Raw genomic sequence first — 23,453 nt, 5'->3', positions numbered from 1 at the left:
AAGCCATTTCAAATGCTTCTCCACCATGTGCACTCCTGTTCTGATTCTATAGAGAGATCCCAAAGTCAGATATAAGCTATGCCCTTCAGCCCTGAACTTGATGAAAGCTGCCATTGTCTGTGGCCACCCTGGGCATTCCCTTACCTGGTGTGAAGTTAGGGTTCCCTCGCAGGCGCTGGTTCCGCTGTTCAAAGAAGCGGAATATGGTATAGAAGAGCATGACATCGTCGGTCTGCCTCGCAGCATCTAAGAATTTGCGAGCAGAAATGTTGTCATGGCCACCAATGCCCCGGATGAACCTCAGGGCAGCCAACACCTGGTGTTTAGACAGAAGAACTTCTACTATCTCATCATTTGCTGTTGAAAGTCTCTGGAAGTAAGAAGGAGAGGTAAGGGCAACCACGGGAAGGAATGCTGGGGATACCTGAAGCCGTGGCAGGGCAGTTACCTTCAACATGTCCAGAGATAGCTGGTGGGCGGGAGGATAAAAGCTCTCTAGGGACAGCAGCAAGCAAGCCTGAAAGACAGGGTTTCCGCTAGCTTCAGTTTGAAGGGTCCCACTGGAAGGTTTAGTGACTACAAAATGGGCATCCAGTGGTACAGACCAAAGGCTTGGAGTCGCTGAGCACGTGGTACTGCAGGAACTGGTGCAGCATGTAGAAGAGGTTATGCTGGACCAGTGTCTTGATGACAAGTTCATGTAAGTAGTGCTGGGGACACAGGAGGAAGTAAATTATATCGCTGAGTCACTGGACCATGGCTGGCCACACCCGTTCCCACTGAGAACCAAATGTCATGGTTAAGGCACCTGGGGTCTGCAGATTCTTTAGCCATCTCTTCTGATCTCATTCCTCTCTCTAACTTAAGATGGCAAATACCCCTCTGAAAGTACCTGCACTGGAATCTGAAACTGGTTCAGAGAACGAATATATTCCATCAGCACAGCTATCACAAACTTGTGCGGCATCTCCTAGGGAGGAAGAAGGGGGTCTTGTAATGTCAGTTGCAAAAGGAGCTACAGGCAGCCCACTGATCCCCAGTAAAGTCCAGTGTTCTGGCTACTGGTGTTAGACAAATCCTTATGAACTAGACGCCAACCACACAGCCCCAGATCCTCTCCCAGGGCAATACCGCTCACTTAACCATAGTGTGGATCCTGTTGCTCCCCACAGTAGCCCACGCAGGGACCCCACTTACATACCTTGTTTTCCACGAATGGTGACAGCACCTGTGTGTACACATCAGACTGGTCTACCACTGCTTGGGTTCGCACTGGCCTTTTGAGAGGTGGGTTGCTCCGGCTCTGCCCTGCTTCTACTGCCTAAAGTGGAACAACTTGTGACCTTGGTCATCTTCCACAGACATGGTACTCACTACAGTTAACCCAAGACTTAAATTTCTAGACACAAGCCAGACACGTGACAAGCGAGACAAAACTCTTCCCATGGCAGACCTGTGCTCTGGCAAACACTCCAGGGTTTGTGGGAGACCTCAAGTAAATAACCAAGCCAGTCACGCTCTTTCCAACCTCTGAAGACGTATAACTGACCTCAGCTTTTCTCACTCTTGACCAGCTGCACTGTCGTTCATGAAGCTACCAGACAGTAAAGGAGCGCAGCGTGCACTGGATCCATGTTGGCATTTTAAAATTCATTTTTGTAGCCTTTGAAATGGATCCAGGGCCTCACCAATCTCTACATTCCGACCATCAAGTCACAGCCTCTGGTCAGTGTAATGGGAATTATTTGACAGTAAGCCAGAGTTCCCCAAAGATGACAGAGCTGTGAGCTACACCAGCTGTGTGATCTCTAAAGAGCAGGCACAGCTTCAGTGCGGACAGCCTGACCATGACATCAGTCTGACAAAGCCCAGGGTCTGCCACTGGGCTCAAACCCGCTGACTCCACAGCCCAGGACACCACCAGAAGGACCAAGAGGAGGAAGGAGACAGAACAAGGACAGAGGTGATGTAAGCAGCCTGGCCTTCAGTGGCCCATCAGACTAACTTCAAAGAGCCAAGCAAAGTGGGTTCTCAGCTTGTTTAAAACGATGTCCACTGTTGCTAAGCATATCCTTGAAGTAATTTCTCCCACTGATCCCAAGTTTATTTCTCGCTTTAGAAAAACAGAAATGCTAAGTTCTGAAACTAGTAAGCCACAGTAATTTTCCATCCCTGTCATTGAACACATGCTGTCTATTAACTGAAATGCACGGTGCTGGTGCTGAGCCAATGGCTCCCAGGACACTTATGGTAGCAGTATCCAAGGATAGCTAGCTTTGTTTCTACTCTTAGGATAAACCGTGTTGCCCTGTCGATAAGTGCTGGTGAGTACAGAGATGTGTGGCTGCTCCAGATGCTGAGGATATCTGACTGTTGAATACTCAGCCCTTTCTGAGGCTCAGAGAACATCAAAGAAGTAGTAGTAGAATGTTAAAGCCAGAAGACAGGGTGAAAGGGCTACAAAATACCATCCACAGAGCCTGAAACAGACATCACAAACATCTCACGACAGCAGTCAATCATGGATCTGGGAGGAGCTCACAGGACCCTAAACCTCCCTGCCAAACTATCTGGGAAGAGACAGTCATGGCCTTCGGTTGAGTACCCAACAGCAATCCCACCAGGCTCCAAGGGACATTTGCAAATCTGCTAGTAGACAGTTCTCATTGAAATCAGTGGATTATAAAACAAAGCCATCAAAACAGGAAAGAGACTTGTAAGGAGGAGGAGCAAGACAAGGCAGAAGGAAGGGAGTGACCGGGGATGAAGACACAGGTAGGAGGAGTGACGGGGGATGAGGGCACAGGTAGGAGGAGTGACCGGGGATGAGGAAGCTAACAGTGGGAATGAAAGAAAACAATGTTGCAGACATAGAGGAAACTGTCAAAAGATACATTTCATCAATAAAATAGTTACTTTGGCCAGGTGTAGTGGCACATGCCTTTAATCCTACACTTGGGAGGCAGGCGGATCTCTGAGTTTAACCTGGTCTACATAATCAAGTTCCAGGGCAGCCAGAGGTATATAGTGCAACCCTCTCTTGAAAGAAAGAAAGAGAGAGAGAGAGAAAGAGAAAAAGAGAGAAAGAAAGAAAGACTGGCTTCAATCCCAGCACTCAGGAGGAAAAAAACAACAAAACCAAACAAATATATACATTCATTCTTATTTGAAATAAAAACCGTTTTTTAGAATACAAGTACATGTTGCATGGCGTTGGACATACCTTGCCCAAATTTCCCTCTAGATAACTGTAAATATTTGCAAAGGAGAAAGGCAGCTAACACTGGAAAAAAAAATCACACCTCTAACTTGCTAAGTGCAGGCTCTGTCAAAAGCCAAGGCTGATTTTCTTTCTACGAAATAGAGGCTGACCAAGAACATATGCACACATAAGCACAAACAAATTTTAAAAGGCAGAAACAGGGCTGGTGAGATGGCTCAGCGGTTAAGAGCACCGACTGCTCTTCCAAAGGTCCTGAGTTCAAATCCCAGCAACCACATGGTGGCTCACAACCATCCTTAACAAAAATCTGATGCCCTCTTCTGGAGTGTCTGAAGACAGCTACAATGTACACACATATAATAAATGAATAAATAAATAAATAAATAAATAAATCTTTTTTTAAAAAGGCAGAAAACAGTGAAGGTGTTGAGTTGCAGCCTTGAGCCAGCTGCACGTGGGGACTCTGAGCATGCCGCTGGCACCTTGCCCTCTACCATTACGGCGACTAACCCTGTCACACTGCAAGACTCCTCCCACACTGTCTAGCTTACCATTGTGTAGCTCTGATCAGCATCCAAGTACTTCTTATACTCATGGTTGAGTTTATCAAACACGGTGGCTATCACAGGCAGCGTGGCTCTGTCTGACTCACTCAGCACTGGAAAGGACAATGCAGGTCAGACTCACTGTAATGAGAATCCTCATGAGCAATCTCAGAGGGTGGCCAATGCAAACCCTGCCTTGAAGGACCCTCAAGTAAACACGAAAATCAGCCAGGATCCCTGCAAGTGACGAGGAAACCAACAAGGCAGTGTCACCAGAAGATGTAATAGGCTTTCACTGGAGTGCCTGCCGACTGGCTGGTGTCTGTCAAAGTCTACAAGCCCTGTGTGTATTTCCATCTTTCCTATGGGTTAAGAATCCATCCTTCAAGCATGTGGGCCTGACTGCAAAGGCACGGTCAATTTCCAGATGTAAGTGGGAGGGGGTTGGGGAGCTGGCAAGAAGACTTAGCAGGTAGGAAGCACAGGCCACCAGGCCTGACTGCCTGAGTTCTATCTCATGCCCCACAGGATGGAAGGAGAGCAGACTCCTTCCTGTGAGTCATCCTCTGAGGTCCAGACACACACCATGGCATGTGCATGTGTACCATGATGTGCCCAGACACGGACACAAGCAGGCAGAATTTAAATAAATAAATAAATAAATAAATAAATAAATAAATAAATAAATAAATAAGAGATGGCGCCTTCCCACAGACCGTGGGGAAGGGCCCGGGCACTTACTCTGTGAACACACAGACAGAACCACCGCCTTGCACTCCTTCCTCTGGAGGAGAAAGTCCATCAGCCTTCCTTTATCTGGCAAGAGATTCACTATGGGCTGAAGTTTCACCTGCAGGTTCCAGAGGTAACCTGGATGTTAAGAGGCAGCAGTTCATCAATGTGTGCAAGCCAGAACCAAAGCCAACAGAAAATGACTCAACCTCTCTGTCACATCAAAAATAACTAAGTGACCCCTTTCTCAGTTTCTGAGATCTCGTCCTAGCGTCAGTGTGTGGAAGGGAAGTGACTAACTCCCTGTGTGCAGCAGGTGTCTACCTGAGAACCCTAGAGGACGAGACTGAACACTTAAAATGATAGAGAGATGCAAAGTTCTCAAGTGCAAAGCCACAGGCAATTATCCAGGAAGAGACAACAGGCTGAAGGAGCTGTCACCAGCAAGATGAGATAAGGGACAGGTGGGCGTCTTAGGCAGGAACATGAGGAGGGGGGGCTAGAGAGTGAGACTGTAGACCACTCATCATGGGCAGCTTTTCTGAAATGGCCATGGGAATCAAGCCAGGGTTGGCCACTTTAGTTATAAGAATCATACATGCTCATGGAAGAAAATAAAAATGACCTTGCAGAGAAGTATAGGGTAAGATGCAGTCCCACTCTCAAGACGGAGGGGAGGGTCACCTCAAAGATTCACACTGAGGTGACTCTGGCAAGACTAAAGTGGGCACGTGCTTTTCTAGCCTGGCAACGGCCCTCAGACCTACCTTGGCTTGCACTGATAATGATGTCTGGTTGAAAGACGATCCATGAAGAGGAATCTGTATGTTAAAGGAAACTCCACATTGGGAACACTGGGTCACAAAAGGGAAGCCCCATTTCACTTAGCCCTTGCCCAACCACCACCTCTTGAGGCCACAGAAGGCCTGCATCCCCAGAGTAGCTCCAGTAGTGGGGCAGGGACACATCCCCTTTGTGCACAGTGCCACCACCTTCGTGAGGATACAGAGTTTACAGGGGACAGGAGACTGGCTGGTCACGGCTGCAGGACCTGCAAACAGAGAACACGAGCATAAGAAGGCAGTAGGGAAACCTGCTGGAATGAGAACTGAGCCATGAAAGAGAGACTCTATAATGCCTCCAGCAGCCAGGACTTGACTGTAGTTAGGTGAGGAGAGGAAGGAGGGTCTTGCCTCACTAATGACACACCCAGGCAAGAGGGAGTGCGTCAGCTGCAGTCATGAAAATGTGTCTCCAGGAAGAGGAAATGTGTCAGAGCTTCTCTCAACAGTGGTTGGTTGTAAGCTTTACTTTTTAAATGTTTTATGGGTTCAGTGTTTTGCATCCAGGTCTGGTACCTGAAGAGGCCAACGAGGATGTTGGATCCCCTGAAACTGGAGCTACAGAGAGTTCTCCACCACCAGAGACCAAACCCAGGTCCTCTGCAAGTTCAGCAAGTGCTCTTAACCAATGTGCCACGTCTCCAGCACTGAGTTTGTTTTTTACCAGAAATGACACATTACCATTTAAATGTGTACGTTAAAGCCTAAGAAATTGACCTGGAGGGCTCAATAAGAAGACGCAGATTCACCAACCATGACGGTTCAAATGAAGACAGCTTGTGGTTAACTGCTCAACAATGGGCTCCATTACCCACTGCCCTGCCCTGCACTGAACAAATCTAGGCATAAGAGGGCCCACCTAAGGAGCATTCCCCCTCACATGACAGGAACTCATTCCAACCAGTTCTGCTGACTGACCACTGACTGCCCAGCTATAATCAGAAGGGAGTGCTAGTGAGCTGCATACATAGACAGCCATCCTAACACAGCCCACACCCAGATGAGGAGCGTGCAGTCAGGCAAGCTTCAGCAAAGTCCTCGCACCCAGGACTGAAGAGGGAACTTCCACTGCCTACCAAGGGCCTCAGGAAAGCAGGGGCATTTCAATCTTCAGAGACCCCAGGTGATCTTAACACAAACACAAGCCACCTGTTTAGCAAGACAAAGCCAATACAGCTCTCAAAATCAGCTTGTGAATACATACCCACCCACTGACTGTGCCAAGTGGGCACAAGTCTCAGATTTCCCAGGGGCTCATGGTCCAGGAGGAAACACAAAGGGCAAGGCATGCCCTATATGCCCAGACTGCCTAAAACCCCAGGAACCCATGGATTCCTGCCCTCTTCCTATCAGGCTTTCCTGGACTAATGTGATCCACTTCAATTAGCACCTTGGTCAGGCAATAGCCTGTTTATTGCTCCTTTATTACTGGATCCGAGTTGAGGGTTTTTACATGTTTACAGTCAATAATTTGCTATCATCCATTCCTTACTGCTAATGTTATTATCCAGGAAAAGCCAGATGCCAGAAAGCACACAGAAGCCAGTTAAGGCCACCAGATACCTGTGAGTGCCAGCTGTTCCTTCCCACTAGACCTTTTGCTGAGCCCATAAGATAAGCCAGCTGCCCAAAGGCTGAAGGCTTGCTGATCAATCTACCACCCAGAGCTTGGCTCTCTACTGTCTGTACAAAAAGCACAAGGAAATCAGAGGCTGAGAACTGCCACGGGGCAGCTGACAAGTGTGCCTCCTAACAAAACAGAGACTGGGAGCTTCAATCAGCTAACTGGACTGCAGTCTTCTATAAAATTACAGTAACACAGAATTGTCAGGGGCCTGGTATGAATGGGATTACTTCTTTTCAGAGCTCCTGACCTACTACTCTCCTGACGTCCTCACCCATCTTAGTATGAGGAATGCTCTAAAATAAACTCAAGAACCACACCTGTAAGCTGGTACTGTGACGAATCCTTGGCCACATCTGCTATAACCAAGCACAAGGGCTTGATAAGGGGGCTCTGTGGTTAAGTCTCTGTTGCTCTAACACAGAACTGAATTCAGTCCAGAGCATCCACATCCTCACAACTGCATGAATCTCCAGCTCCAGGGAAGCCAGCACCCTCTTCCGCCTTCTGACAACACCCATACATACATGCTCACACATACATGCAGACAAATACAAACACATAAATAAAAAGCAAATCTAAAAAAAAAAAAGAAGAGTATGAAAACGTAGGAGCATGTGACCCCATTAAAATTATCCAGCCACAGTCAGCTGAATGCCAGGGTGACAGAAACTGAGAAACAGAAGATGTTAAGATCCTGAGTTCAATCCCCAGCATCCCAAAACAAGAAAACAAAAGTTCCTCTGCGAAATGAAGCAGACTGGGGATTCCCCCTGTCCCTTGTCCCATTCTGAGCATGACCCCGGAAGAGTCTACCAAGAATACAGCCGTGGGAAAGCTAGCACTGCCAGCTCACAGAACCTCTTACCTGCCAGGGGGATCTCGTAAGGTTGAATTGATCGGGCTGGAAGCACAGGATGGTGGAAGGTAACCGTGCCATCGAACTCGCCCCGTAGCCTGATGTCAAATATCACTGACGTCTACAGTAGGGAAAACATCATCTGTTGCTGGTCTGGAAGTCTGTGCTCGCAGCCATCCCAGCCCTGCTCCCTCAGAGGACGACTGTGCACACCACAACTCTCTTTCCCACAGTCACTGCTTTCACAGACGCTTCCTGCGTCCTTGTAAGATCTCAAAGAGTTATAGACAGATCTTTTTCATTGAACTTGAAACATCTTCCTTAGTCAGAGACATAGCAGTGGGACCCTCCAAGAAAGTAGGGGAAAGGTGTGGCATACCAACTACAGATGTTCAGTTAACCATCTGGAAAAGCAGACCTGTCACAAATCGATGGGCCCAACAGTGTCCAAACATGATGGTAAACTGTTTTCTATGCCCACACACATGAAACAGGCCAGGGACTCAAGTGACACCAGGATCTGCAGTAGGTCCCAGCTCTGCTGGTTCAATCAAGTAAGAATCCAAACATCAAATCAAATGATATTTTCTCAAAGTTTTTAATTTCTCTGGGTTTTTTGAGACTTCGTTTGAACCTCTGACCCCGGCTCTCCCTCCCAAGTGCTGAGGTAACAGGTGTGCACCATCACAGCTGGTTTTAAGCAACGCTGGCATGTGACAAGCTAGGCAAGAACTCTACCTAGCAAGCTGCATCCCCAAACTGGAATCGTTTTTAATAAACTGCTGGGGAATCGGTTAAACTGCTCACTCCTTTGAGCTTAGGCTCTTTCCCGCCCTCGTGCAGGCTTGCCAGCTCTCACAAGGCCTATAAAAAGGCCCCGCACAGACGATGATGATGACGACGACGACGGCCACTTCCCACATCAGACTTTACCTCTGTGTCCTGATGGTGGACAACGACCAGGTTGTCCACTACATTTAGGGCAAACTTTCCCGTCCTATTTAACTTCAGTATGTGCATCTTTTTACATGCACCCTCTCTGTAAGACAACACAGAGGTCAGAGAAAGAGGTCAGCAAGCCTTACTTTAACTTAAGAGCAGAGAGTGCCGAGAGCATGAGACAGACGTACCGTGGGAGATGGTACAGCACCACCTCCGCTCCCGTGCTGTTAGACGTCCGAGAGTGATGGCGCAGGAAGAGGATGTAAAGCTGCCCGTATCTAGTCAGAGAGAGAGAGACAAGTCACCTCTGGCCATTTTACTGCTGGACAGGTAGTAGCTGGGCTGGCAGGGTAAGGCTGGCCCAGCTGCACAAAGCCCTGGGCTGAGACCCCTGCAGGCCATAAACTGAGAATGGTGGCCTATGTTCAGAATTTCACCACTCAGGAGGCTCAGAAGTTCAAGCCATCTTGACTACATTACAAGTTCTGACCCAGCCTTAAAGGGACAGTCTGAGTTCTCTACATACAGTTTGACTACAGTCCTCTGGAAGAACACCACACAGCCAAGCACAGAATTCCAAAGTAAGGAAGAGATACAGGTCAAGAGTCACAACACCCACTGGTTATTCCACTTCTAGCTTTGTGGGACGAGGACATGTCCCATAAGAAAAGGATGAGCCACACTCTCTTCACAGTAGATGCTACCCACTGGGTGCTGCTGTGAGCTGCCATGGAGTGTGGATGTCAACTCTAGCAATGAGCTCGGCCCTGGCCTGCCAGTCCCCACCCAAAACTGCACTCACTTCTTGGCTCCCTAAACTGGGTGGCCAAGTGGAAAACAGAAGAGAAAGAAGGAGGGAAGTACATTCTACTATACTGAGTCACTCCCGGGTTCAGTTCCCAGCACCCACAGGGCAGCTAACCCCCAGCTGTGACTCCATTTCCAGGGGACTTGACACCCTCTTATGGCCTCTCATGTGCACATACATACAGACAAAGCATACAGAGAAAAATAAATAAATCTTTTGTTAAAAGTGTCACATTCAAAACAAAAACCAGGCAAGTCCTAGCTATTGCTTCTAAGGGTCCTTTACTCTGCGCTCCTGACACACCCTATCGCTTGTGTCACAAAGGGCAATTACACACAGGACCCCTCTGAAGACAGACATACATGGTCGCCATCGCAATGTCTCGTTCTGAAAGGCTAAGTTTAGTTGACTTCGGTGCAGCTGGTAACTCAATCTCGAACTTGGGAAGCTTCGACATGGTGCCAGCCTGTTTAGGGAAAGTGTAGCAACATTTAGGGCATCACTCCCTCCATGCTTCCGCAGACACCAAAGCAATGCAGACCCTGCCTTCGATGCTTCCCCACAGAGCATCCGTGGACTGCTGGGATGGTGAGTTACACCCTCTAGTGGTCAGAGACACGGGTTCATTGACTGCCTTGCTTCAGAGCTGGGTAGACAAGTGGGCAGCAGGGTTATGTTAAGGGGCCGGGGCTAACTCTTACCCTAAAATGGAAAGGCTGCAGGACATTCTCAAGGACTGTGGTGGACAGCAGGATCACGGCGCTCTCGGGGCAATACGTGTACCAGTTCACATTGATGTTGTGACTCTTCAGGAGTTTGAGACTTCGTTTCTCAGGCATCACCTAGGACCACGGTCAAGAAACAGAATCTCCCTGTTAAAAGACTGCTACAATAAATTAGGTAAATTACGAGCACAAAATGCTCACTGAGGTCTGGGGTAAACCCCGGTGGAAGAGAGCTTGCAAAGGACATGTGAGGCTCCAGTTCAGTCCCCAACACCAGCAGAACCAAGGAAATCCAGCCCAGGGTCCCACAGGAAACTGTCGTTTGTATTTACTAGACACACTAGCTGTGTGCACCCTGCTTTCCACACCTCCATAATTCACTCCTTCCTACACCCTGAGAGATGAGAAACTCAGGCCGAGAAAGGCTTGGAGCAGGAGACTGGCATTTACAACCAGGGCTGAGCCTCCACGTGCTCCAACACCACGCACCTAAGAGCAAGGAACCACAGGTTTTCATTAAGCTGAGAAGCAGTCAAAGTGAAGCGATCCCAGGGCCCCAGTAGTGAACGTGAAGAAACATGTAAGCCGGCCAGCTCACTCAACTTTCTAACCGTAACGATAAAAAAAGTGAAATAAGCTAGACATCTTGTAACAGAAGTGGCAAGACAAACAGCAGATCATCCACACAGCAGAACTGTCCTCAGAACAAAATCTGGGAACAAGCCCCAAAGCTTACTGCTATGCAGGAAAACCCACACTACACAAGTTTATGTGCAGGACTTCCCTTTTTGTGAAAAATAGCAATAAGAAATGCATGTGTATAGAGGAACACTGGAATTGTGCACCAACTGTGGCTGATGGTCATTTTACGAACTTGTACTTTTTGAGGCTGGCCACAGAGCCTTTGGCGCAGCTACCTTTGCTTCCTCTAGCAAGCCTGTAACTGATACAATACCTGGTAAAATTCGATGCCTTGGTCAGTTATGAAGACGATCTCAGTAGAGCTGGTCCAGCAGAATCCGAGTATGTTGGCATTCTTGGTCTGGAAGAATGGCAGGAGCAGCGTTGTCAGAGGACTTTGCTTGCACGGTCTATATTCCCAGAACCCAGGAGGCTAAGGCAGGGCACTTGGGAATTCAAGGCCCTCCATGGCTACATTTCAAGATGCAGGCCAGTCTGGACATGAAATACTATCTCCAAAAAATTAAATAAGTAAAAATTAACAAAAAGCGAGGGGCTAGGGAGATGCCTCTGTGGGTAAGGGCCCTTGCTGACCAGCATGAGGACTTGAGTTCAAATCCCCAGTACCCACATAAATTGCCACAAGCGCCCATAACTGTAGTGCTAGTGTGGGACATGGGGAGCAGAGACAGGAGACAAGGACAAGTCTCTGGGGCTTGCTGGCCACTAGCCTATCTCTAGGTTCAGTAAGAGACCTGCCTCAAGGGGATACAAAGGTGCAGAGCAGGACACTCCACATCCTCCACTGAGCGGCACACACTGTGTGCTTACACCACACACAATCAAGTCCATACTGTAGCTTTAACACTCCACATCCTCCACTGAGCGGCACGCACTGTGTGCACACACCACACACAATCAAGTCCATACCATAGCTTTAACACTCCACATCCTCCACTGAGTGGCACACACTGTGTGCACACACCACACACAATCAAGTCCATACTGTAGCTTTAACACTCCACATCCTCCACTGAGCGGCACACACTGTGTGCTTACACCACACACAATCAAGTCCATACCATAGCTTTAACACTCCACATCCTCCACTGAGCGGCACACACTGTGTGCTTACACCACACACAATCAAGTCCATACCATAGCTTTAACACGTATAAAACGCTCTAGTTTGTTAACCAGAAGGCTGTGCAGCTTCTCTTCAAACCCTCAATGCTTGGCTGCCACTCATCAGGCTCTCAGAGTGGACCTCACGTTTATGACAAAGGCTGGCTTTGAGCGATGTAGCCTGGGCAGTCAGGAACTCAGCACTGTCCTGTCTCACCCTCCCAGATGCTGGGTTACAGGGAAGCATCTCCATGCTGGAGTCAAATGCTCTTTTAAACACGGTCTTCCCCAACTTTTGTCCTAACACTTCTACTGAAGGCTCTGAGTCTTAATTCCTTCTACTCTGCTGAACGGAGGCAGAAGCCTGAGTTTTATGGAAAGAAAATACCCAGAGGCCAGAGATTCCAACTTCTGCCTCTCAAACTGCAACACTCTTTCAGTCATTACAATAACACAAGGGCTGAAGTTCTTCAGTGGACACAAAGCAAGATGGCTTCCAGGGGCCTGAGACCATGGGTGGCTTAAAGACTGAAGGGAATAGCAGGACTCAGACAAGGAGCTGTTCCATACTTAAAGCACCTGAAGGCCTGAGTGGAGCTCGGTTAAGGCCTGAGGCTCCTCTCATAGATAAAGACCCCATCTTGAGTGCCACTTACCAGGAACAATAAGATGCCAAAGTTACCCCCATGTATTGACAGCTCTGTTTACTCTCCCAGCTGCCCTTGGGGTGACCATGGCATGGCATGGCATGGCATAGCAGAGCTCCCTCCAGCCTCATTTATTACACCCAGCTAATAATTAGATTAGATATAGACTAGGGTCTATCCCTACAGAGGGTGCAGGGATACAGGACAGAGACTCATCAAGCAAAGAACACTTCAGAGAACCTCACAAGATGGAACAGGTGGGATCCAAGGCCTGAGACCCAGAAGCCTGCAAGCACAGCGAGGAAGCTCCAGACGGCACTGAAGGTGACCCTTCACCCATCAGGCCTCCATTTTATAGCTGAAGACACAAAACTGGGTTAAACTGTCCAGTATCATAGCTGAACACCCAGCCGACCTCTCCAGCTCATCAACAACACAGACATCTCCCCAGACAGAGATTCCAGCCTGTGTCCACTACCCAACCCATCGTTCACCACACACAAACAACAATGGACACTGCAGTGAGGAATGAGGCCCCGCCCCCTACACACACACACACACACACACACACACACACGGGTACCTTGCACTCTTGTGTGTACTCCAGTTGAGAGTTATCTGGAATAAAATTACAAAAGTCCTGAAAGACAGAAAAAAAAAACACAAAGGGAAATTTTCAGATAGAACAGCTTACTGTGAAATAAAATGGACAAATGTTTTTGGTTTTGTTCAGAGACAGGGTCTCACTAGGAAGTCCTGGCTGTCCTGGAACTCAGAGAGATCTGCCTGCCTCTGCCTTCTGAGTGCTGGGGCGTCTTGAAGGTGTGTACCCCTTGAAGGTGTGACAAGCAGATTTTTAAAATGATTAAAAAACACTCAGACAAACACCCACAGACAGAAAAGACATAAGGACAATTAGGGTCAAATGATACCAGATTTCTCAGTCAACTAAGAGAAGTCCATCTAACCACTCAGTTGGAGCTCACGAACAGACTGGTTTTTGAGAGAACAATTTGTTAAAATTGACCAGAAATACAAGATTCCACTGAAACTGACACTGACAAAATATGGTTGACCTTAAACCTTCAAGAGGGTCAAATAAAGCCAGTTCCATGGATCAGACCGAGAAGGCTGCCTCTGGCTGAACCCAGGTACCTGCACTTCAGCACGAGCAGCACGCGAGCCTCCCCAGCAGTCAGCGTGTCACCAGTTTCCCACTCTCGCCTCTTCTGCCACTTGTGCTACACCAACGGCTGCTTCTTCTCTATGAGAGGTGCAGCTTAAAAATCTTTTCTTAGGGTGGAAATTCCAACTTAGCCTGTCAGCTACCATCTATGTGGTTTCAATGTAGGCAACACCAACTTTGACCAAATCAAAGTTGCTACCATGTGTAACCCATTCTGTGGCCCAGTAGTAATACCAACATTCCCAGTTTACTACCTTCACTATCAACATGGCAAACACGCCTTTAGCTCCAGCTATTAACAAGAAGCTTTTAAAGAAAGATGTAGAACTCTATTCCAAAGACCACCCAATAGTGAAAACTCTGGATCCTTCTGGGATCATAAAAATCAACTGAGGAAATATTTTAAAATGTCAAAAAATGACATTAAAAATGACAGGCAGAGGCTGGAAAACTGTTCTACTCACAAGGCCAATGCATTCTGGTCAAACAGATGCCTGGGTGACTGGATAAACAACAAAACAAACTCAACCAAATTTAAAGGAATATAGGGTTTCATATAACACAGTATCAAAAAGTAGACGGAACAGACTAAATGCACCAACTGGTGGCAGGTAAGTCCACAGCCTACTGGGACAGGACCTTCCAGCATCGATCAGGTTTCTCCTCATGTTTTCTCAAGGTTGTTTTATAGATGTGGTGACTTTAACAAGAGTCTAACAGGCAGGCAGGCAGGCAGGCAGGCTTCAATCATTGGTTTCAAGATCTGTCTGTGCCATGTAGGCATCCAATTCAGCATCCAGGTGTCCTTTGGTTTTTGACATGTATGCATCCAACTGGTTGTCCAGCTGCTCCTTGGTCAATACAGGGCGAGTGAGGTCACCTCTTCCTCAGCCACAACCACAGCCTCTGCCTCCAAAGGCCCCTCTTCCCCGACCTCTCATGCCCCGACCCCTACCACCGATTCTGCCACGACACCCTGGGTCCCCTCTCCCAGGACCGCCACGACCTCAAACACGACCTCTTCTTAAGCCCACTTGGGCAGCTAAGGCTCGGCCACCTCGGAGCAGGTTTTGACCTCGGAGCGACATCCCACCCCTAAGCAGGTTTCTGGTAACACGTCCCCCACATGGTCCTCTCTGGATTATGGGTTGGCCTCTTCCTCCAAGTGCTCCCGTGGCCAGGGCACCTATGGGTCGGCCTAACTGAGCCTGGATGTTACTCTTACCCAGGCGCTGCTTCTTGACAATATTTGGAATGAACTACAATCCAGAATTGGAAGGCTCACCAGTGACCCTTATCTTGAGGCTTGGAGATCCTTATCTGGATCTTGGTTTGGAGATCTTGAGCCGGAGTGGCTATGGATTCCAGAAGATTGAATCTCCGAGTTTAAGGAACACACCTTTAATCTGGGCTACACCTTTTCATCTGGGATTAAGGGTGTGGTGGAACACACCTTTAATCTGGGCTACACCTTCTGCTGGAGACAATATAAGGACATTGGAAGAAGGGAGTCTAGCTCTTGTTCTTGCTCCTTCGCCTGCTTGCTGCGTGAGACTGAGTAACTGCTAGATCCTTGGACTTCTCCCTGCCAGCGCTCTTCTGCTGCCTGGACAGGGGGTCTATTCTCCATCTGCTGGGCCAGCCTTCTGTTTCTGGCACTGGCTAGCTACTGCTGCTGCTGCATCAAAGCCCAAATATTCACTGGCATCAGCTGTTTTGTTCTTTAGCATATTAGTAAAGTGCTCATTTAGAGACATCTTGACAGTGCTTCTTAGCACAAATTTTGGCGCTGACTGTGCAGCCATCTTCAAAATCCGAGAATTGAAGGAGATGGACACCAGCGCTCCTCCCGGGGTTGCCACTAGCTGAGCAGTTGGTTTAGATGCTTAAACAGTAGGATGCGATGCTCCCTCGTTGTGGGTTGAGTATCTAGCTGACCAATCCCCCCCGCTCATCAAGCCTGCCCTTTCCTGCCTTTCGTCTGTGCCACCATAGCCGGAGCAGCCAACTCCCGCTTGGTGTCCAAAACAAAATCATGAACAGACTTTTAAAACTCATTCTTCAAGCTAAGTAGGCAGCTCACAACTAGGATTTCAGCACTCAAGAAGCTGAGACTGGAGGATTGCTCTAAGTTCAACACCAACTTGGTCTATGTAGTAAGTTCCAGGTCAACCTGGGCCATAAAAGAGAGAGAGAAATGGAGAGAAAGAGGAGGAGAGAGAGAAGGAGAGAAAGGAGGAAGGAGGGAGAGGGGAGGGAAGGAGAAGGAAGGGAAGAAGAAACGCATTCTTCAAATGGGTGACATCACGCTCCTCAGGCTGCCTGGAAATGCGACATAGTTTTGTTTAAGTTAAAGCAGCAGCACACACAGCAGCCTGCCTCTCTCCCCGACAGCCTCTCTCCCCTGCCAGCCTCTCTCCCTGCCTGCCTCTCTCCCCACCAGCCTCTCTACCTGCCAGCCTCTCTCCCTGCCAGCCTCTCTCCCTGCCTGCCTCTCTCCCCTGCCAGCCTCTCTCCCCTGCCAGCCTCTCTCCCCTGCCAGCCTCTCTCCCCGCCAGCCTCTCTCCCCGCCAGCCTCTCTCCCCGCCAGCCTCTCTCCCCTGCCAGCTTCTCTCCCTGCCAGCCTCTCTCCCTGCCTTTCTCCCTGCCAGCCTCTCTCCCCTCCAGCCTCTCTCCCTGCCAGCCTCTCTCCCCTGCCAGCCTCTCTCCCTGCCTGCCTCTCTCCCCACCAGCCTCTCTCCCTGCCTCTCTCCCTGCCAGCCTCTCTCCCCTGCCTGCCTCTCTCCCCTGTCAGCCTCTCTCCCTGCCTCTCTTCCTGCCTGCCTCTCTCCCCTGTCAGCCTCTCTCCCTGCCTCTCTCCCCTGCCTGCCTCTCTCCCCTGTCAGCCTCTCTCCCTGCCTCTCTCCCTGCCAGCCTCTCTCCCCGCCTGCCTCTTTCCCTGCCTCTTTCCCCTGCCAGCCTCTCTACCCGCCAGCCTCTCTCCCTGCCTCTCTCCTCACCAACCTCTTCTCTACTTTGCCGATGACAACAGTGACCAGGAGGAGTAACTGACTGACACGTGACACTAGGAGAAACCCAGGACCTCTTCATGCTAGGCTAAGGACCACTGCATCCCAACCCACAGCAAGCAATGGTGAGGATGTCCAAGAGATGAAGTACCAGCAAGCTGCCCCAACTGTGTGTATCTGCCTGTTCCTACCCAATCCCACATGCAATGGAGAAATACCAGATGCTGAAGTGACTTAAATACCATTCATTCACCAAGTAATCAAAATATACCTCCCATAATCTATGTTGCCAGTCAGCAAGCAACATAAAGATGTATGATAACCCGAATTACTTAAAAACAAAATGGAGACTAGAGAGATGGCTCGACAGTTAAGAACACAGGAGCTGGATTCAATTGCCAGCACCCAACCACCTCTATCTAGTTCCTGTTGCAGGAGATCCTATGCCCTCTTCTGGCCTCCTCAGGTACTGCACACACATGGTTCACAGACAAACAACGGGTAGAACATCCATACACATAAAAATAATCAGAGTAGAAAATGGACTACTTCGCAAGAGGAGGGAAAGCAGAACAGTGGAGGCACACGCCTTTAATCCCAGCACTTGGGAGGCAGAGGCAGGTGATTTCTGAGTTCAAGGTCAGCCTGGTCTACAAAGTGGAGTTCCAGGACAGCCAAGGCTATACAGAGAAACCCTGTCTCAAAAACACCAAAAAATAGAAAAAAAGGGAGAAAGAGGAGGGGAGCCAGGAGAGAAGCCAGGAGAGGGCAATGGGGGCAGAGCATGACCATGGGACATAATAAACATGAAAATGTCATAATGAAGCTCAGCATTTCATGTCATGAGTATATACTGTAGGCTCTCAGCAGCCCCATATCGCTGACCTCTGAGGGCGAGCCTCTCCCAAGCACCTCTCTCTTGCCGGCAGTATTCTGAGCTCTGCCTTACCACAGCCTTCGCAGTCCTCTGCACAGCCAGGATCTTGTTTTCTAAAGAAAACTTGATGCACTTCACCTCTCCTCTGTCGTCCATCCTGCAGAAGAGAGCGCACGTCAGGAGAGCAACCGCCCTCACCTCCAGCTCTTCCCCCACTGACAAGAAGCCAGGACTCTCTGGGAAGCAGCAGACCCAAGCCTAATGTTACAATTGCATGTCTGAAGCTGTGACCAAAATCTACAGGCAACAACTTGCTAGTGAGGTGGACAGATGACACAGCCAAGTGGCTGGAGAATTTAAGGTCACACACGTCACTGAGGACTACTGGACACCTTGTGGGAGAGATGCACGCATTGCCTTAATTGTACCGATAGTTTCCTGGGTGTATCAATATATCAATGCATGGTAATTGTTCAATTAATTATGAGCCAATTATAACTTAGTAAAGCTGTTTTTAAAATAAAGTTAGGGCTCAGCTGGCTCACTGACACCTGAGTGTGATCTCCAGGGTATGAGCCCATGTAAAAAAATCTCACAGTGAGGCTGGCATTCCCTTCTAACCCAGTACTGGGAAGGCAGAGACAAGCCAGCCCAGAAGGATCACTTGTCATGCTAATGTCCCAATGAGACAGCATCTCAAAACACAAAGAGGAAATAAAACGTGGCACATGTATACAAGTTAAATGCTGTATCCTACCAAGACTTCAAGCTCCTCAGATTTCTGAAATGGAGCCTGTGATAGGCAGTTCCCTCTCGTTTGGTTTTTGTTTGTTTGTTTGTTTGTTTGTTTGTTTTGGTTTTGGTTTTTTTCAGTCTCACAGGGCATCTCACCCACTAACCTCTGTCATACCTCTATTAGATGTCCGAAGGAAGGCAGTTTGTATCTCAGAGCCCTGTGGCTTTGGGCAACACGTAGCTGAACTACTCAGTGTTCTTACCGTCTCTGTTCCCAACAACCCAGCCTCCAGAATGCAGACATATGGGATTTCCAATCCCATAGAATATGTAATGTTCAAGGGAGGTCCTGCTAGCTCACCTTCCCTGCCCCCCACAACACCATGCCTATGCTCCTGATGCTATCCAGGGCTGGTCTCCAACCAGAAACCTCTCTCTTCCCACCTTGAAGCTTTGCTCAACCCCATTATTATTACTGAGGTCAAAGCTGCACCCCTTAAGTGCTCCCACACTCTGAACAGAGCTTTAGCATAGACTATGGCAAACAGTATTTGCTGAATCTCTTCTCACCAGTTAAAGCTGAATTCCCCAAAGGAGTCTGGGCTAATTCAAGGCCTTCCCTTGTCTACTGCTTTCAGTGTATGCTGAGTAAGGGCCACCAAAAGAAAAGCCAAGCAGTGGTGGCTCACCCCTTTAATCCCAGCACTTTTGAGTCAGAGGCAGGAGGATCTCTGAGTTCAAGGCCAGCATGGTCTACAGAGTGAGTTACCTGACAGCCAGAACTACACAGAGAAACCCTGTCTCAAAAAAAGAGAGAAGGAAGAAAATGACTAAGGCCGGGTGTGGTGGCGCATGCCTTTAATCCCAGCACTTGGGAAGCAGAGGCAGTCGGATTTCTGAGTTTGAGGCCAGCCTGGTCTACAGAGTGAGTTCCAGGACAGCCAGGGCTATACAGAGAAATCCTGTCTCAAACAAACAAAAGAAAAAAGAAAAGAAAATGATGAAGGAAAAGAAAACAAAGTTGGCTGGTTTCTTCTTGAAGTAAACTTAAAACAGCTGACATATATTAAGAGCGATTTTTATTTATTTTTTACATATATATATATACATATATATTGGAAACAGGGTCTTGCTACACCACCACTAACCTGGGAGCTATTTGCTACTTAGCTCTGCAGAGGGCTGGGATAGGCCTGTTGAGAGACTTGTGAAAATGAAAGGGACTGCTATTGTCAATCATGCTGTCAACCTGCTTAAGTCGGAAAGCCGGTCTGTCACTTTAAACTCTGTGGAAGCCCGGATTTTTCTCCATTACACGAGAACATTGGATTTTCCACCACCCAGCGAAAACTCTAGAAGAGCTGGGATAAATGAGTAAATGTGTCTCCTGGCTCAGCTCTGCAGAAATGAGCGCACGGACTCAATAACTTCAAGTACCAGGAAGTGGGTGCCCTAGGAGATCTTCGGTTCCCACTTGAACTGCTACCCATATTTCACTCTTTACAGTTGTGCTGTGCCCAAACTGCACCAGCAAATGTCTACTGCTCTGTCCTACTGACACATCAGGCCGCTTAGAGGAGGCGAGACAAAACGATTCAACTTTCTGAGTTGGAAAACCGCCGGTGTTTACATGTGGTTATTATTCTGAAATCGCAAATTACCTAAAAGAGATGGGATTCCTATCATCTGGGCCTTTAACGACCACTCCTGTAGCTCCACCCGACCGAACAGCAAAAACCTGAGGAAAAGAGACACCGTTAATGGCCAGACTTTCTAAGGTCCTAGACTCAGTCTTTCAAGGATCACGTCTACCATACCACATCCTCGATTGGTACGGTACAAACTAACAGGGCATGCTCATAGGTGGGTGCTTGGACGAATTTTAAGACGGTGCAAGGGCAGGCCAGACACTGAGACTGAGCGTCTGAAAGCCACCTCGCACACTGGCACCTCCCATGCGCTTGCACACTCGTCTCTGCCCCTGTACAGTACACCGGGCACTCTTCGGCGAGGGTGCGGCGACGCGAAGGCGTCTGGGCGCCGGGCCCTCGCCGCGGCCGCCACTCACCTGCTTGTTGGCCTCATCGAAGAACACGCAGTTAACCGGGTTCGCCTTCTCGAACTGCACCGGCCGCTCGCACAGCTCCAGGTAGTAGTCCTCGCCGCCCATGGCTGGGACGCGCACAGCTCTTCCGCAGAGGTTGCAGTCCGCGATCCCGGCCGCCGCTCGCCGCTGTCCTAGGCCCCGCCCCGTGCTCCACGTGACCCGGCCGTCCGCGCATCAGTGGGCGGGGGAGGGTCCCACCAGAAGACACGCCCCTTTCAGGAGGGGAGGGCGAGTCACGTGACCCAGAAGCCTGCCAGCTGCTGGGAGGCCAGCCTGGTTTCTAACTTGCTTACCAATGGTGACATATTTGTCGACACCCAGGGTCCCTTCCTCTGTCCGATTAGTCAGAGAGATGAGTCAGGACGCTGACTGTAAGCGTGCAGCAGAGAAGACCTGCGAGGCGAGGACTGATTTCTGTGTTCACCTCAGGACCCTCCCTCACGCCAGGCAACAACGTTTCTCGAGGAATTCCGTATCTAGCCCCAGAAACTGATTTTTGAGCAGTCTGCCTTAGCCATACCGGCAAGTGCTGTGATCTGCCAGGATGTTAGGGACTAAATTTTGCCCCTCCCCTAGAGATTACGTGTTGACATTTTAACCCCCAATATCTCAGAATGTGCTTGAAGCTTCAAAGGTAAACTGAAGTCATCAGAGGGGTCCCTAAACTAATGTGACTGGTGCCTTTATTTAAAGAAGAAAATGAAGAGAGATTAGGGCATAATTACCCAGCCAGTCAAGTGGCCATATACAAGCCAGAGAGGCCTAGAAGAAATAGTCCTGGTACAGCGAGATGGCTCTGTAAGTAAGGCATCTACTACCCAGTATGATGACCTGAGTTTGAGGAGCCGTGCCTTTCTGTGGCGCCCTCTTCTGGCCTGACATGAATTTCTGGTTTTTCCAGATGGCTGTCTACATAGGCAAATACCTTTTTTTCTTTCTTTTTTTTTTTTTTTTCCTTTTTTTTTTTTTTTTTTGTTTTTGTTTTTGTTTTTGTTCGAGACAGGGTTTCTCTGTGTAGCCTGGCTGTCCTGGAACTCACTTTGTAGACCAGGCTGGCCTCGAACTCAGAAATCCACCTGCCTCTGCCTCCCAAGTGCTGGGATTAAAGGCTTGCGCCACCGCCGCCCGGCCCTTTTTTCTTTATTTCACTTTCGTTTACAGATTTATTTGTTTTTCTTTTTTAAGTTTGGTATTGGATGCGTTGTGTGTTGGTGGGTTGTCCACGTGAGTGCAGGAGAGTTTGGAAGCCAGAAGAGGGTATGCATTTAGGCAGGCACTGTAGCACTCACCTCCCAAGAACTGGGATTCCAAGACTGCTCAACAACGTTTGTTCCTTCTGAAAGCTTAAAGTCTTTGGAATATAGAGCAAGAGTTAGCAAATTAAAATCCTAGCTGCATTCACTGTGAACTCCTTTTACCTCTCATGAAGGGGCTGGAAGAGACCCAAGGCAGCCAGGACGTTAGGAGGGTGACGTGAGAGCTGAACACTCTTTACTACTCTGCTATATCAGAGCTGTGCTGTTTTGACGCTGATAAGCAAGGGGAGGGGCTGAGCAGAACAGGAAAGATAAGAAAGAATGTGAAGAACTGACCAAAACACCCTGAGCTGTAGTTTTTCGTTTTAAACAAACAAAAACAACAGCTACAAAACAACAGAAAGTGGGGTTCGGAGTCAGCTGAGCTTGCAAGCACCAGGCTTTCTTTGGGGACTCTAGGGGAGAGTCCTCAGTGGGAGGAGGTGAGCTCAGATTCCTGGGGAGACACTGAGTGGCAGCCTTCAGGCAGCTCAGCCGAGGATTGGAGCACTTCCTGCCCTGACAGTCCGCTGGCTGGGTGGCTCCTTCTCTTCAGAATTTTACACCTGTGTTTTCCAGAGCTCAGAAGCTCTGGCCTGTGAGATAGGCAGCTGTGCATGCTTGTCTAAGGATCCTAGCCGGTGCTTCGTACACTTCCTAGAACCTAGAAGTGGCACACAGCCTTTCCTGTTGCTGTCTCTGTTTTGACTTTTGTTGCCTAGTCTTTGTCAGACTACGTGACGGATGACTAAAGGACCATTCGCCATAGTTCCTAGAGAGCTTCTCACTGCTTAACTGCTGTTTGGAAGACTTCTGTTTTCTTCTTTGAATTTTCTAAATTCCCTTTGGTTAGAAAATGAGCATTGATAATATAAGAGTAGCTAATTTTAGAAATATATTTGTTGCAGGGTGGTGGTGGTGCAAACCTTTAATCCCAGCACTCAGGGAGGCAGAGGCAGAGGCAGGCAGATCTCTGAGTTCAAGACCAGCTTGATTTACAGAGTGAGTTCCAGGACAGCCAGGGCTACACAGAGAAACCCTGTCTCAAAAATCAAAACCACACAAAAAAAGCCTATGTGGGAGACAGAGTCCAGCATTGCCTCCAGCTGTCCGGAGGAGTTGCCCTCCTACTAGGGGGACTTCAGGCAGAAGCTGGATCCTTGACAGTGCGGTAGAAAAAGATGTTCAGGGATGGGGGTTTGGGGCTGAGGGTAGAGGTTAAGAAATTCCTGCCCTAAGCAAGCCTAGCTCACTTGCTGTGCTTAACCCCCTTGCTTGGAATGCTGGGAAAGGAAACATCATCTGCAGGGCTTTTGTGTTCCTTTCAATTGTGTTGAAGCTTCCTGTCAGGAAAGACAAACTTGATGCAGTAGCGTTTCCTTCCTTACCCTCTTACTACTCCCCACACTTTGCCTCACATACACCTGTATCTAATCCCTGTATCTTACGAATTCTTCCTAGCAAGTTTTGAACAGGTGCCCCTGCTTTCTGA

The 23,453-nt window shown here is 48.7% G+C and overlaps 1 protein-coding gene and 1 pseudogene across 4 annotated transcripts in view; both read right to left on the bottom strand.

Moving 5' to 3' along the window:
- Rmc1 (regulator of MON1-CCZ1) overlaps positions 1–20,841 on the bottom strand; it is a 29,987-nt gene extending 9,146 nt beyond the window's left edge. The window contains exons 1-19 of one of the 4 annotated variants that reach the window (XR_386019.3): positions 20,628–20,841; positions 20,221–20,297; positions 17,897–17,981; positions 13,337–13,393; positions 11,256–11,342; positions 10,277–10,417; positions 9,938–10,041; positions 8,956–9,045; positions 8,759–8,864; positions 7,835–7,946; positions 5,507–5,551; positions 5,268–5,321; positions 4,510–4,618; positions 3,775–3,881; positions 1,202–1,321; positions 893–970; positions 606–710; positions 449–517; positions 145–370 (exon numbers count right to left, since the gene is read on the bottom strand). Coding sequence is in view for 3 of the 4 variants with exons in the window: in XM_006526341.3 (XP_006526404.1) it covers positions 145–370; positions 449–517; positions 606–710; positions 893–970; positions 1,202–1,321; positions 3,775–3,881; positions 4,510–4,638; positions 5,268–5,321; positions 5,507–5,551; positions 7,835–7,946; positions 8,759–8,864; positions 8,956–9,045; positions 9,938–10,041; positions 10,277–10,417; positions 11,256–11,342; positions 13,337–13,393; positions 17,897–17,981; positions 20,221–20,297; positions 20,628–20,729 (1,894 nt within the window). In the remaining variant the exon portion in view is untranslated. Of the gene's footprint in view, positions 1–144; positions 371–448; positions 518–605; positions 711–892; positions 971–1,201; positions 1,322–3,774; positions 3,882–4,509; positions 4,639–5,267; positions 5,322–5,506; positions 5,552–7,834; positions 7,947–8,758; positions 8,865–8,955; positions 9,046–9,937; positions 10,042–10,276; positions 10,418–11,255; positions 11,343–13,336; positions 13,394–17,896; positions 17,982–20,220; positions 20,298–20,627 lie in introns of all 4 variants that reach the window. The other 3 variants (XM_006526341.3, NM_029623.2, XM_006526342.4) reach the window with 3 other exon arrangements.
- Gm19293 lies at positions 14,603–16,371 on the bottom strand (annotated as a pseudogene).
- Positions 20,842–23,453: the final 2,612 nt, after the last annotated feature.

This window comes from Mus musculus, chromosome 18 (assembly GCF_000001635.26).
Source record: "Mus musculus strain C57BL/6J chromosome 18, GRCm38.p6 C57BL/6J".
NCBI lineage: Eukaryota > Metazoa > Chordata > Mammalia > Rodentia > Muridae > Mus > Mus musculus.
This window is presented reverse-complemented; position numbering and strand designations above follow the sequence as displayed.